Source organism: Pollicipes pollicipes, unplaced genomic scaffold, assembly GCF_011947565.3.
Source record: "Pollicipes pollicipes isolate AB1234 unplaced genomic scaffold, Ppol_2.1 Scaffold_3087;HRSCAF=3621_pilon_pilon_pilon, whole genome shotgun sequence".
Taxonomy (NCBI): Eukaryota; Metazoa; Arthropoda; class Thecostraca; order Pollicipedomorpha; family Pollicipedidae; genus Pollicipes; species Pollicipes pollicipes.
The window spans coordinates 10,022,108-10,038,038 of NW_023596225.1; the positions used below are offsets into that span (position 1 = coordinate 10,022,108).

The 15,931-nt window shown below is 51.4% G+C and overlaps 1 protein-coding gene across 1 annotated transcript; it reads left to right on the top strand.

Annotated features, from left to right (window-relative positions):
• The first annotated feature begins 7,241 nt into the window (after positions 1–7,241).
• LOC119090689 (carbonic anhydrase 2-like) lies at positions 7,242–15,424 on the top strand. The gene is made up of 3 exons (XM_037213541.1): positions 7,242–7,335; positions 13,882–14,040; positions 15,141–15,424. Exons 1-3 carry the CDS (start codon positions 7,305–7,307, stop codon positions 15,407–15,409), a joined length of 459 nt encoding a protein of 152 aa, XP_037069436.1. The 5' UTR covers positions 7,242–7,304; the 3' UTR covers positions 15,410–15,424.
• Positions 15,425–15,931: the final 507 nt, after the last annotated feature.

Here is a 15,931-nt window from a genome sequence, read left to right on the forward strand (position 1 = left end):
TCGTTTACATTTGAAGTGCATACATATCAAACAACTCTGAAGAGGGCCTGAGGAACTGAAGGAGTCTCATCAGGGAGCTCAAGGAAGTCTCCTTAGGAAGCTTAAGAAGGTCTTATAAGAGATAACTCATCAGAAAGCCTTTTACACCGTCAAGGAGGAGTACAAGTGTCGACAAAATCCGTCTTTGGTTGCCCCCACAAGAACTGGGGCCCCCGTGACGGTTACAATGCCCTGAGCGGGCCGAGAGATCACCAAAACGATGGTCACCATCGATAGTCCGTGGGGTCCGATCAGACAAGAGACGTAACGAACATCCCTCGAATGTGCTTTACGGCCACCGGATCTGTCGGACAGATTTCCCAGATGGTTGGCGGACTGCCAAGATGGCCTGGGACCCTGAGCTGGTGCAGAGAGCCAAATAGAATTGAAGGCCCACACACACACACACACACACACACGGATCGTGTGTTTAAGTGTCCCCCAATCTTCTGAAGAACAGTGCATTTTTATAGAATCGTAGATGATGCGTACACTATAAAAAGTGGGTTTACCGAACACTTTTCTGAAGCTGCCCACTCTTAGGCCAACTCCAGGCCGGAGAGCATGTGCGTCATGTTCGGCACAGCACCACACCAAAACCGACGCACCGCTGGACAGCCTACCAACTACAGCTGGCCCAGTTCGTCCCAGATAAATGGAGCGCACAAGACAAGTGGTCTGAAGCCTGACGGGCATCATTTGTTGTTATTTATTCCTTGGTGAGGCGGTTGCTAGCCTGGTGGTCAAAGGAAGTCCAGAAGATTTATGTTCAGTTGAAAAGAAGCTGTATTGTGGACTCAATAACTTAACATTTGCTGGCAGGATGCGATGCCGGTATTCACTGCACCGGGTCACGACTGGCCCGGTATTCAGTGCACTGGTTCACTGCGCACGACTGTGTCACATCTTGCTATGTTATGCGGTGGTATGCCACTACGGGAAACTACAAAGCAGTCATTTCCGCACTATAATGATATATTGGGTGAAAATGGCTATATATATATATATATATATATATATATATATATATATATATATATATAATCATTAGACAAAAACATTATTCGGTACCAAATCTGGAATGCACGAAAACTAGGACTAGCGGGAGCGAGACCCATCGTTGGATGAAAAAACCTTTAACTTTCACTCCGTAAACGACTTTGTTTCGTAATTCAGTATTTGTTTGTATTTTAACTGCACGCCGCTTTACGATTAGTCTAATTGGGTCAGATTCGCAACCCTTAAATATCGATGTTGTCGAATCCAACAAATAATGAACTAGCCAGTAACTTTTACTCCGTAGCCGTTTTTGTTTGGTCATGGCGTGCTGATTTACCATTTAACGTTTGCGGCCCTTTGCTTTAAGTTTTCGTGCGTTTCAGATTTGGTGAAAATTAGGCTCCTATCTGATGATGCCACTGTGAAAACTAACAACAGCTAATGCGTGGTCTGCCCTGTTCCTTAGATAATGAGGACTTGGGCGCAAGCTATTCTTTGGTAGCTGTAATCACATCCGAAGCAAGTTCGGTATCTCCGGATGGCAAGTGTCTCTTAAGGTACTGCATCATACGCATCAGCGCGCAGGCGTCCTGCTCCGTGGACAGAGTCGGGGTCGAGACTGGCGCCGGTCGGGAGGGCGCCGGGTGACGCCGATATCATCAAATAAGATTGCAAAGTTGGTTGGTGCATATGGATCGCAACGAATTGCAGGACCAAATGCCCATTGAAGACACTGTAGATTTGCCCACTTTTAATGAATTTGACAAGCTTTGCCAAATTGGGCTGAAAGATAATGTTTTGATACGGGTGTCATACGTGCCACAAAATATTTTTGCCGCTATGAACTGGGCCGGATCACATGTAGGGATTGTCAAAGATCTCGGTTTGTGGTAGATCGGATTTAACAAAGATAAGCTGGGTCGCACCGAATCGTAAAAATTCGGTCTATGAAATACGGTGACTCCGGCGGCGCAGAAAATGCGAGCAAATGTATTAATGAATTGCACGAAAATGCGGCACTTCTATCAAAGCTTGAGAGAGGCGAATTCCGAACATGGCACCAAGTAGGTACCAGAGAATCAAGGCGTATGAAAGAAAATCATCACCTTTCCCTCTTTCTTGGTAGGCACCTTTCATTTTCTAAAATGCTTGACTCTGCCAATTGGGAAACATGGACTGTAAGTATCGGATCGAGATGCATTTTTCGTTGGATATATCACAGTTCCAATTGCAAGCCTATAACGAGAACAGAATAAACTCAAGGTCACTTGTCATTGATTGTGTATCCTCTTTGGGCATGGATCAGGGGAGCACGTGATTTCGATCTCGGCGCGTTTGTATAAATACATAGGCAAATTAGATTTTTTCCTCGAATGGAGCTGTCCCCTTCGATCTCATCCCCGCCGCCAACGGCCTTGAGAGCCCTGTACTTGCTTTTTAAGCTTTCAGCACCAACTGCCCATCGGCATATTTGTGATATGTATATACATATATATATATATATATACATATATATATATATATTATATATATATTTCGCAATCTTATGATCACCGTCAGTATTTCGGCAAAGCTTCTGGTCGGGACCGTTTGAAGGAATTTTGAGTAGGGGGGGACACCGCGGACGATGTGACCGATCCCAAATATGGAATAGCCATGTTTGGAGTAAGTATGTCCTGGAATGACGCCGAATGGCCAAGGATCGGACTAGCCCACCCTAAATTCTAATTATTCCACGGATTTAGGTCACTTTATCCTTGCGGCCAGGAAAAAAAAACAATGATGTATGAGAATTGTTCGCAATATGTCATAGGGTTATAACGAGGACTAGGCCGGTCGGAAGAGCTTTAGTACTGTGGGGGACGATTATCTCGTCAGCGGTGAGAGTGTGAGTGCTGTGGGGGGAAGATATCTCGTCAGCGGGATTGGAAGATATCTCGTCAGCGGGAGAGTGTGAGTGCTGTGGGGAAGGTATCTCGTCGGTGGGAGAGTGCTGTGGGGGAAGATATCTCGTCAGCGGGAGAGTGTGAGTACTGTGGGGGAAGATATCTCGTCAGCGGGAGAGTGTGAGTGCTGTGGGGGAAGGTATCTCGTCAGCGGGAGAGTGTGAGTACTGTGGGGGAAGATATCTCGTCGGTGGGGAGAGTGCTGTGGGGGAAGATATCTCGTCAGCGGGAGAGTGTGAGTGCTGTGGGGGAAGGTATCTCGTCGGTGGGAGAGTGCTGTGGGGGAAGATATCTCGTCAGCGGGAGAGTGTGAGTGCTGTGGGGGAAGATATCTCGTCAGCGGGAGGTGTGAGTGCTGTGGGGGAAGTATCTCGTCGGTGGGAGAGTGCTGTGGGGGAAGATATCTCGTCAGCGGGAGAGTGTGAGTGCTGTGGGGGAAGGTATCTCGTCGGTGGGAGAGTGCTGTGGGGGAAGATATCCCCTTAGCGGGAGAGTGTGAGTGCTGTGGGGGAAGGTATCTCGTCGGTGGGAGAGAAATTTGCTGAGTGCCGGGATTTCCCCGCACTTTCCTTGCGGCGCGCTATAGAGGCCTTGGGCTGCCATATGAACTCGTCTTTTTGCTCCCAAAAATAATGAAGTCCAGTTAGATCCTGTCCAAAGGAAATTGTCCAACCTAAGACCGCGAAGATTACGCTGTTGATTCGAAGTCCACTGCCTTTCCAACTCTTCTCGCTTTATCGCATCATACGTATAAATCAAGTTTCCGAAATCGCGCGTGCAGCACCGACGCGTGCGATTGGTCAGCCACCAACTACCAAACCAATCCCACTTCTAGACCGATGCTGATTGGTTAATGGTCACCAGCCGTTCCGATGCGCTGCACGCATCGTCCCTTGAGGCAGACCCTCGCACTGCCGTCATGCCCCAAGCTAGTCACTGGGAAAAATGAGATCACTTGCGTGTTCCCGACATCGGCCAGACTGCTGGCCATCAGTTCAGAGCACGCGACGGTGGCAAGCCACCACGCCAGGGCGCCGCGGCGACTGGTAGAGATCGAGCCACGCGTGCGTGCGTGTGTCCTTGAAGCGTGTCCCGTCTTCCTGTCCGCAGCGATGTCCACTGATGGCAGCCATTTTCCCCGGCTCACAGGCGATTTCCAAACCGGCAGATAGGCAAATATGGCTCATTTTCTACAATGCGCTTGCTACAAGACATGGGGAAAAGCCGTGACATCGCTTTTCCGACGGTCTTTTTTAACGTGGTGGCGTACCCAGAATTCGTCCGTGGACTGAAGGCGGGTGACGTGTAATCACGGACGATAGATGTCCCTGTGCGGAAAGTCACGAGCGTCACGTGCATAAGTATCTACAATGTCACGGAAAATCGTTGCACCCGCGCTAACGGTACGAACGGGCGTCTATTTAGCCTGACAGCCAAAGCTTACCGATATCCCGGGACAGACGTTCAAAATCACACTGTTCCTCCATCCATGTTCAATCACCATTGCTGGATAAAATATCTACCAAACCATTTGCTGCAAGGATCCTTGCTTTGAAGCCATGATGAAGGCCGTGCAAGAGAAATGTTTGGTTTTCGGGACCGGAGTTGAACATAGCTTCTCTGTTATGATCCCAACACATCTAGGGCGATAGAGCCTAGCAAGAAAAATAGTTTTTGTGTTAAATATGTGAAGAAATGCTGCGTACACGACTGGTAACATAATATCTTTGTTTGGCAACGTGTGCTGTTTTCATGTTGCACGCGTTCGGAACGTTTTAACCTTAACACGGGCCCAAAGAGAGGCAATATTACTTGGTGAAGGTGCCACCGCATTTTACAGCGTTTTAGTTAGCATCACGCCAAAAAACAAACAAAAAAGTAGCAATGCTTCAAGCATTCAGGCTTTATGGGCGTTTAAGAAGGGTGTCGAACTTTGAACATGTTGCCTGTTTGAGGAAAAACTTATCTTGGCAGACTTGTTCACAGCCCCACCACATTAAACCACAGTTCAAACACAGGCCGTGTCCCTGACTCGAAGAGAGGGACATTCGATGTCAAGTCCGACAGAATAGGCAGGAGAGCACATTTGAACAATCTTTTCTTTTGCTACCAATTTATGTGAACAGTTACAAATACATGCACAACTGTTGCGTTCTAGAAGCCGCCAGTGCTGCAAATAGTTGAGAAACGGGCCGTTGGCACGGCGCATGGAGCTCCGGCAGTAATGCAAAGTCAATGCATGCTCAGGTGTGACAAACGGTCGGGGTCTTCTGATTCGTATATGGAAAACCCACAGCACTTCCTCCTCAACCAGCCACCCAATCACGTTTATTAAAACGTCAATAGGTGCTCTGACACTCGTATCAGAAAAAAACCTATCAAACTGTCTGTTTTGTTATGTCGTGTCTGGGGTCGCACCATGGATCCATATTCCATACGTCTACCTGTATACAGACGACGCTTGGACGCCGGCGCCTCCCACCATTTCACCGGCCCCACCCAGCCGCCCGCCTCGAGTCTGGCCTCTCGCGACTTTCACGACGAACCTTTCGAACGCCACGTCACTCGTGAACGATTCGGGTATTTCCCAAGCCACCGCAGAGCGAGGAGAGCGCTCGGCACGCTCGTCATGGCCCGGGCCCGCCGGAGGTCACAAAACAAAGCGACGAGACGCTAGATACCGACAGACTTTCAGACAATATGTCGGACGTAAAATACAGACATGCGGAATATCGATGTACAAAATATTTACGCGGAAAATATAGAGTCTGCAAAACATTGACCATGGAAATGTCGACACACCAAGAATTTGCCCGCGGAAAATTGACAACGCAGAATGTCAACACTCAAAATATTGGCCGCGTTAACACATCGACACGACGAATCGTTGATCTTAATTGGCTGGGGCATGAGCGTGAATGCACTTGCAAAAAATCGGCCCAACACAGTCACTAAAACGGTGCAAAATCTGTACCATAAAAAATATGTACAAATACAGTCACTAAAACGGTACAAAGTATAATTGTGGTTCCTCTCTTAGCATGATGATGTCAACCAAATAAACAACATTTAGCATGCCGAATTCAAGATGTAAAATAACAACTAGTCCCGGACTGTGTGTATCGCTTTGTGCAGCAGGGAAATGCACCGCGGGTTATATCAACATAGTTTGATTCTTGCCTCTGAAGTGAGCAAAAACGAAACAAAGGTAACTGACAGCATCTGGCACTGCAGCAGTCGTGTTTAAGAATAACTGTAGCTGTTTCTTTTAGGTGCGGCACCGGCAAAGTTTGGCGCTGCGAATATGCGCCGAAAAGGGGCGTCACCTACCTATTATCCGGCATACCAGAGCCCTGGACAGAACGCCGGGCCTCTAAGGGTGTCACGCCAGGTATCTGTTGGCGGCGTTTAGGGCTCTGGGGCGGCAATAAAACAGCAATTTGAGTTAGCAAAACGCAACAATTTTAGAAAAAGGTCGTGACCTGTGCGTGCAGAAGCGTATCATTGTTTTCCTGTACCAAGATGGAACGACACCAAACTTCCCTCTAGCTGCCGTCACTTCTCTAAAGCATTTCGTTCCCTAATGCACTCGGGTAAAACATACGAAAACAGACTGCTTGTCTCGATACGAATACACTGGTGTGTAGTTTCATTTTCTGATGTCGTTGGTGACGTGCCAGGCCATGACAGGGGAAAATTTGTTTACGAAAGTCTGATATTTTTGGCTTAAATCGTGCTTTCTGGCAACTGTCGAGCAGGGAAGCGAATTACACCGCAGTAGGCAGACATGTTTGACTTTGGGTCGTACAAAGTTGTCGGTAGCTCACACAATTTGTTCAGATCCATAGGTCACCCTTCCTTGTGTCGTGTATGGAAACCCGTATGTCCAGCAGCTTATAGACCAGCTTCTGACGACAGCCAGCGTGCGGATATTCAGCATGTCAATTTCGATGGGGCCAATTTTTGCGTAACTCATGTTTCGCGTTTCATTATTTTGCATGTCTGTATTATGCACTGTCAATATTTTAAATGTCGATTATTCTGAGCATAGTTTTTACGGTCCATTTTTTGTCTGCCGACATTGACGTGTCAACATTTTGTTCGGATACCCCGCCGGCCACCGTCTCGCCGGCGTATCTGCCTCGCCTCACGCGCGCGCCGCCGGCGCGCCGCGGCCAGGTCGGCGGGTCACGTGGGCGTCGGCGCGCGCCGCCGCGGCACGCTTTTAAAGTGGGCGCGCGCCGCCGCGTCGGCAGTGGTCGGACGGCGGCGGACGGAGAAGTGCACGGGCTTCCGACAGACGACGGACGACACGCAGCCATGCCCGGCTGGGGATACGGATCCAAGAACGGTAGGCGGCACAGGCGGAGCGCGCCGCGTAGGCGGACGCCATTCCGCCCGAGGCGTGCCGGCACGTAGTTGTGACAAACGTGATGGCACAGGCGTTGCAGAGACGGCCTGCTGTAACTTGTAGCAAAGCTGTAGCAAACTCTGCAGCTTTTTCCCCATAATTGCTGGGTCATTTTTTCCACGTACGAGGCACTCCTGCGGTCTTTTTAGACCACGGCGCCATATTTACAATCACGCGCCAGATCGCATTAATTCAAGCTGGGAGCGGTGCTCCAGACTTGTAATGGTGAAAACATTGTATCTACGATCACCGATCACACTGGGATCAGGTCCTGCAGAATCCTTCCACTAGTTCTGGCAACATTCATTTTAGACAAAAATTCGGTAATTGGATAGCTGTTAAGTATGGAGTGTAAATGCATGCAATTCACAATTAAGCCGTTTATTTAACCATGGACGTGAAGTCAACTAAGGTCATCACAGGTCACGGGGCTATATTGCCCGGTTTGGCTCATAATGTAAAATTCTTAAATGCAGCAGGAACGTGTATGTCTATGGGATTTTCATACCAGTGACGTTTACACCTAACACCCAAGTGACTCAAATGACTCAGTCGAAATGGAGCGGTGATAAACGGCTGCTGGGATCCCAGACTGCCCTCGCAGTGACGTGAATCACTTAAATGCAGCGGTATCGCGTAACAGTAAGATAACACAACAGATGACAACAGCGACATGACTGACAAGACTTCCTTTTCTATGATACAATCCAGAAACAGATTCAACTCAAATTGTAAGCCTATGACACTATAACCTATGACACATGACACATGCAGCTATGCTTTGAAGGAAACAACAGTTGCAGGCTGATCTCTCTTCGTCTGGCCAAAGTTGTTTGAGCTTAAACTGCGAGCATGAACACCCAGGTGTCCGGCCGGCTGAGCCGTGGGAGGATGCTCGAGGGAGAGCTCTTCACGCATTGGGTAAATTATTAGACTGAGTGTTCTACAACCTCGCATCGGTCATCGGTCAATACATTGGACTTAACAACTGGCTAGTACAAGTAAAGTGAAAATAAAGCATGACTGAAGGGTTCAGCGTCAGTTTACGAGATAGTGCATGTGCCCATACATTCTACACTTGATTTCTTACGCCGTCACAAGTTGAAACATGATACATTAATGCGGGGCACATTAAGCCCCTCGAGCCGCCGGCCTGTCCCGGGACCGGCCGTGAATGCGGCTCGACATCCGCGCACACTCGAGAACGCTCAGCACGGCACCAGGAGAGGGCTGGACAGGCGGCGCCAGGAGAGGGCTGGACAGGCGGCGCTGGGTCCGAGCGGTAGGCGTGTGCAACCTTCCCACGACCGTTGGGTGGAAATACCCGGGCTGTGGCCCGCGGCTGGTCTAGCAGACCTGTGCTGAACGACACAAGGCAGCATAATTTAAGGGAGTTGAAGGTCAACGTGTCTGTGGACTGCCCATTAGCGGTGCACGATGACCCTTAGCGATGGAGCAGCGCTGCAGAATCCTGCAATGCCACGTGTCAGTAAACACAGAAATATTTTGCTGCGGAAATTGAGAAGCCGCCATATTCCAGAATGATATATGTTGGATATGACACTATAGTTATATTACGCCCCGGTCTCTTTCTCCCAACGGAAAGCGGTTCATGGCCGTTTGCGATGATGCGCAGATCTGCATACCGTCAGGCTGCTCCCGAATTGCACGTGATCCCAAGCGTTACGTAACCATGCGGCCACCTGACCTAGAGCGTCGCCAGTCATGTGATGATGTCACGTGACTTTGGAGGCGCTCGCGTGCCGAGGAAGACCAGCCACGCCGCTCAAATCCGGTCCCGCGTAAGCGCGAGGAATGTCGGCGCGCGGGCAGAAGGTGGGTGCGACCACTCACGCTCGCGCTGTGGTAATCGGCTTGCGCGCATGGTTTTCCCCATCGGTGATAAGCAATGACATGCAGGGTGATCACTTTGGGCCTCAAATAATCTCGAAAGTTCCTCTGCTTTGTTAGCATAATAAGAACTTAGGTTTGATGTGCATGGTTAAGCGGTCTAGGTAGACCAGAACATTTAAGTCAAAAGATCGGGAAATGCCGAGTCTTTTGCGGAGGAGAAAGATAGCGTATTTCTCATGTGTTTTAAAAAAAGGACTCTGAAATGTTAGTGTCAAGTCGAGCTAAAAAGTTTTGCCGCGCATCCCTTACCACGGGTATAGTTTCGGTATATATCGTTTTACAGCATATGACAGTCCGCAAGCATGAAATCATACAACAGGAGATAGCGGAAGTCTGCAATAGAGTGACACATTTTTAACGCACGGGTATTGCGTTTCAATATTCATACGAGCAGGGCTCTCCAAATCTCGGTGCCCATTCCGAAGATGGCTGAATTTCAAAGGTTGACAAATTAAAGCAAACAAATCAAGCCATGCGATGAAAAGGATTCGAGTTGAAAAAATAGCCCACAGATCCTATGTCTTTAGGAGTCGAAGAGGATTATTTAAAACATTAGACATCCGGATCCTGTCAAGCAGCTCCCAAAAACGGCACGTACTACATTATCTCATCGCTCGTCACGAACGGCATTCGCAAGGGAGTGTAACGAAATCGCGAATGCCTGGCACGCGTGACGACCACGCATGTCACGTGGGAAGCCTCGCTTGAGACGGCCCTCGGTCGTGGTCGGACGTGACAACGGGACATAGGCGAACATATAGGCAAAGACAATACGTAGGCAAAGGACAGTACAATAGCCGGAAATAACAACCCCTTCAACATCTTTCTCTTTCTTCCTCCTGCTCTCTTTCTCTCTCTCTCTGTCTCGCTTTCTTCCTCCCTCCCTCTTTCTATCTCTCTCTCTCCCATTCACTCATCTCTCTCTTCTCTCTCTCTCTCTCCTATCTCTCTCTCTCTTCTCTCTCTCTCTCTCTCTCTCTCTCTCTCTCTCTCTCTCCTCTCTCTCTCTCTCTCTCCTCTCTCTCTCTCTCTCTCTCTCTCTCTCTCTCTCTCTCTCTCATCTAGGGTAGCAATGAACAACAGTTGGTTAATATGCACTTGCAAGGAAAAGCGATTGATAAATGATTGCAAAACGCTGTGCAATTTCGAACAGGCATCCAGTTGTTAGAAATTGCATGCACACCATACGCGGCATAAGATCTTGTTCACGGTTTTACACAAAAATCATGCAAACTACAAACACGCTCAGCTTAACGTTTGGAACTGGCCTCGCGGTCCCATTCTAAGCCACGACACGGCGCTTGCGCCTCCAGTTGGGCGCATGCGCCAACAAGCATGAGCCACGTCGGGTCTGAGCCAGCTGGGCTTACAGCCGTTACTGGTCGTGCATGACACCGACGCTTGAGATACCTGGGGCCCCGCCACCCCCCCCCCCCCCCAAAGTACAGTCCCAAGCGTCAGCGGCACTGACGCCCGCAGGCCACCCGACCATCCCAGAGAGCGGCGTAGATCGCTCTAAAACGCGAGCGTCCTCATCGTCCGGGAGCGGTTTGGACCAGTTGGTCGCGTGTTATAATCTGTTCAGTTGTGAGCTAAATACCAACAAGTGCGTGTACAAAATATAAGGTCTTCGGAAGATGATGTTATGAAAGGATGTGACGATCATGCCATTATTATTATGTCATGTCAAAATGCCTCCTTTGTATAGCAGACGAGTAGGCCTTTCGGCTGTGAACTCGTTAGTTGCATATAAATGTGACCATTTACGTATCAGCAGTCAGGGATGAAAAGCATCCGAAAGTTGGTTTTTTACCCGCTGCTTTGCAAAGTCTTGAAACTTTTCCGTTCAGAACTGTAGCACACTTTGCGACAGACCGATTTCTAGAAGAAAAACGAATCAGTGATTCTCGATACATCAGGAAGAGAGAGAGGGGGCAGAATCTGTGCTACTGCCCATTTACGCAAGGCGCAATCTCGCGCTTGGAGCAGACTGTTTCATTCTCTCTATCGGTGCGTACATCCCACGGATCGGTGCCCTCACTATTCAAGCTGATTGTACTGTCATGTGCTCCGAAATTAGACCGTGCGGCCACCATTAGCGTAAAGTAATGCTTGGGCTTAAACAGCGGTCGTTAATTCGACGTCACTCAGGGCAGATTAAACCCAGTGTTTGATTACTTCCCTTCAAACAGAACGCTTTTACTGCAGTTAGAAGCTGTGCGGACAACTGTACTGGCGTTGGCGTGGCAACCGGTGGACTTCATGCTCAAATATATGGATTTATTTGTATTTCTGGGGCATTTACCATCTTTCAATTGCTGAGACCACGTTGAACGCCATCCTCAATATCTTTGGAACCAATTAAGCGAACGGCTAGTTCAAACGATAGGAGATGTCCCTGGAATATGCGACCCCAGCACATGCGATTTGTTGATCTGTCAGTCATTTGTGACGCGACAGGTCAGGTCGAATTCCACGAGTTTGTTCTTGGACATTCTCCCTAATTGCCTAGCCATTCGAACTCACCGTGGCCTTGCGTATAAGTGGAGCTGAAATAAGTGCATCTGGTCGTGTAATGCGTATGATGCCAGCATTTCACAAAAGCCCCTGTATGTTACGATGCCCGCATTGTCACCGAACTGCACATTCCATTGGCGAGGCTCATGGTGACCAGCAGACTGAACAGACCTCTAACAGGCCTACAGCCCGAGGCGCGCTGGATCCTCCAGCAGACTGAACAGATCTCTAACAAGCCTGTAGCCCGGGGCACACTGGATGCTCCAGCAGACTGGACAGACCTCTAACAAGCCTATAGCCCGGGGCGCACTGGATCCTCGTCTTTGCCGTGCCTCTCGAGCGCCGAACATCGGTGACACAGCAGGGATGGCGAGACCTTTGATACAGATCTCGGGTGTCGCCGGGAAGCTGGGCGCGACTGGTCGGCCCGTCAGTGCGGTGAGACTCTGCGCAGAGCGGCCTGCGCAGAGTCTGCGCAGAACGGCCTGCGCAGAGCCTGCGCTGGAGATATCGTCACTCTCCGATGGAGACCGCTATGTGTCGATCACGCCGCATACGCTGGCGCTGCTGGGCCTGCTGTCGGGCTGCCAATGGGACTGGCCATTCGGTGAATTGCAAATCGCACGAAACCGTTACGATGCCAGCGTTCAGGGAATATGGGTTGTTACTGTACGTGTTACTGGTAACTGGGCCCGATAGCCATCATCGAGAAGCGTTGGCCAGACACAGTCAGGCGCTGTGGGCATTGACTCCGGCTCTTTACTTGCAAAACCAGCTTCTTGTACAGCCTGCGCACGCCGCAGCCGTAACACAGACATCACATATGGCATCGCATGCATGTTTTTTGGCAGCCTTTACATACAGCCCCCCCCCCTCCCCCCGCTCAAAACTGCCTGTCGGCGATACCCACAAATATCTTGAAGTTGCCAGTTGAAGCAGTCAGCACCTTAACTGATGAGTGTTGCATTTGCAAGTTCGCAAGTTTTACATGTGCAAACAAGAAACGAGGTCGGTTTTGCAAATGGCAGTACATGCCGTGGTGAAATGTGCCGTATAACCATGAAAATGATGCCTGTATCCCAAATGCGTCAAAGACCCCACAGCCATCGTTATGCCCTTGCATAGCTGGAACGATATTCGCCCACACATTCTGGGGGTGCTGGATCTTCTGTGTGTAGCGCACTGCATTCCATCCCGCTGGGACGTGGCCAGCGTGACGCGGAGACGGAATGTGACGCGTGACGGATGCGTCCGTCTGCCGTTGGAAACGTGCCGACCCAATGCTGTGCACACGAAGCAGCCGTTAGACTTATCAGCAGAAGCGAGCGCTGCCCAACAACTTCGGTCGCATGTCGGTTCCCATTTCGCCAACACCAGCCGAGGTTTCTCTGAATTTAGTGGCCCTGTTCTCCGGCGGGTGGCGGTCGGCCCACCGGCCAGACGCCCGGGGGCACGGTGTTCGCTGAACCGGGGCGGTCGAAGTAACGACCCAGGGGGTGGACGATAGGGGAGTGACCTGACCTGCTGCTCATGCCAGGTTGACGGGGAGCTGAAGTACACGCTGAAAGCCAAGCCGCAATCCTGTCCGACATTGACAGACACCGTTCCGGGACGGCCCTGGTGGCGCTGCACGTGGCTGGGCCATACGCGAGCTACTGTAGTCCAAGTGCGGGGCCAGGTTTGTGACGTAGCTGCATGGACGTCGCAGACAACTGCACCTGGAAAAGTTGTCTTGCCGACGAAGAACAAGCTTTTGCTACAGCCCTCTGGGTGGAGGCGTTGGACTGACAAGGGCATCTGAATCCGGTCTGAGAAGATCAGGGAACGCTTCCGGGGGAGAGGGGCACGATCGAGCACGACCTGGTACGCCTCAGCAGAGGTGCGAGGCCCAGCCACCCCTGGACACAGGAGGCGGAGCCGCTGTGTTTGAGCGCGGCCCACCGTTTCAGGTCCTCAGACATGGTCGAGACAGTTCCCTGTGGGCGAGGGAAGTGCCAGTCTCCGATCGACAGAGGAGTCGCAGTCGCTGTGTTTGAGCGCGGCCCGCCGTTTCAGGTCCTCAGACATGGTCGAGACAGTTCCCTGTGGGCGAGGGGAAGCGCCAGTCTCCGATCGACATTGTCACCGAGAAGACGCGGCCTGACCCGGTGCTGGAGACTAGCCCTCTGGAGATCAGCTACGACCCCAGCGACCAGCAGAGCATCGGCAACACAGGTCAGTCCAGCCGGCAGCTGGCATCCCGCCAACGGCTTTATGTCTGCCAGTGCCAGCACACCAACGGAGATAGCTTTTCTTTTTTTACTGTTGATGCGGCGGCTGTCGCCATGAGCACCGTCATGATTCACGCCGACTATGGTGGAGACGACGAGGCGATGGTTTCGAGCTTTTGGTGGCCGCTCCAGCATTCGGCGTACGCGCCACTGCCCTGCTAACTGCGTTCGCAAGCGTTCCTGCGTCGTGATATAAAAACATGAGCATAAATAACACGCCTTAATTCTGAGCACGTCACTGATATGAAACGACCTCGTTTTGATCTGACCTGACGTGATCTCACTCTGGTCTGACGTACCCAGGCCATGATCTGACATGATGTGACCTAGTTTTGACCTGACATGACCTGACGTGATCCTGCTGTGGCCTGAGATGACCTGCAGTGATCTTGTCATAATCTGATCTGACCTGGTTTTACCTTGCTCTGATCAAAGCTGACATGTAGTAGCCTCACTGCAACCTGATCTGGTGTGGCCCGCTGTAACCTGACCTGTCGTGGCCCGCTGTAACCTGACCTGGCGTGACCTGCTGTGGCGTGACCTGTTGTGGCCCGCTGTAACCTGACCTGACCTGGCCCGCTGTAACCTGACCTGGCGTGGCCCGCTGTAACCTGACCTGGTGTGGTCCACTGTGGCCTGACCTGACGTGACCTGCTGTAACCTGACCTTTCGTGGCCCGCTGGGGCCTGACTTGACGTGTCCCGCTGTAGACCTGACCTGGCGTGGCCCGCTGTAACCTGACCTGGCGTGACCCGCTGTGGCCTGACCTGTTGTGGCCCGCTGTAACCTGACCTGACCTGGCCCGCTGTAACCTGACCTGGCGTGGCCCGCTGTAACCTGACCTGGTGTGGTCCGCTGTGGCCTGACCTGACGTGACCTGCTGTAACCTGACCTGTCGTGGCCCGCTGGGCCTGACTTGACGTGTCCCGCTGTAACCTGACCTGGCGTGGCCCGCTGTAACCTGACCTGGTGTGGCCCGCTGTGACCTGACCTGGTGTGACCCGCTGTGGCCTGACCTGACGTGACCGTACACGCCGCTGTCAGGTCACGGCTGGAAGGTGGACTACATGGGCGGCCAGTCCTCCATCCGCGGCGGCCCCCTGGAGGGCACGTACGCGCTGGCTCAGTACCACTGCCACTGGGGCCGCGAGGACGAGCGGGGCTCGGAGCATACCGTCGACGGCCACAAGTACGCCGCTGAGGTAAGAGCTGGCTGCAGGGCCATGGCGGAACAGCTGAGGTGGCAACTGTCTCCTGGTCACAGGGGAGGGGTTGAGATGGAAACTGTCCACCAGGCACAGGGGAAAAGCTGAGGTGGCAACTGTCTCCGGGTCACAGGGGGAAGGGCTGAGGTGGAAACTGTCTACCAGATACAGGGGAAAAACTGAGGGGAGAACTGTCCACTGAATCGAGTCACAGGGGAGCAGCGGAATTGAGAACTGTCTTCGACGTCACAGCTGAGATGACAACTGCCCACCTGGTCACGTACAAATCACTGAGATGAGATCCCTGTCATCCGGCCCGGTGTGGGCCGGTAATAGTGTGATCGTGAGTCTTATCTTGTTCGCTGTGCGCCCCAGAGCGTTGAGCCGGTTATAGTGCGACCGTGCGTCTTATCTTGTTCGCTGTGCGTGCTGGAGCGTTGAGCCAGTTATAGTGCGACCGTGCGTCTTATCTTGTTCGCTGTGCGTGCTGGAGCGTTGGGCCGGTTATAGTGCGACCGTGCGTCTTATCTTGTTCGCTGTGCGTGCTGGAGCGTTGAGCCAGTTATGGTGCGACCGTGCGTCTTATCTTGTTCGCTGTGCGTGCCAGTGTTGAGCCGTTTTAGTGTGACC

Excerpts from the sequence above, each read along its gene's own strand:
- LOC119090689 (XM_037213541.1), top strand. The coding sequence starts at position 7,305 with ATGCCCGGCTGGGGATACGGATCCAAGAACG. Across the intron at positions 7,336-13,881 it reads GGGATACGGATCCAAGAACG|GTCCTCAGACATGGTCGAGA; the intron begins GTAGGCGGCACA and ends CCGCCGTTTCAG. Across the intron at positions 14,041-15,140 it reads GCAGAGCATCGGCAACACAG|GTCACGGCTGGAAGGTGGAC; the intron begins GTCAGTCCAGCC and ends CGCCGCTGTCAG.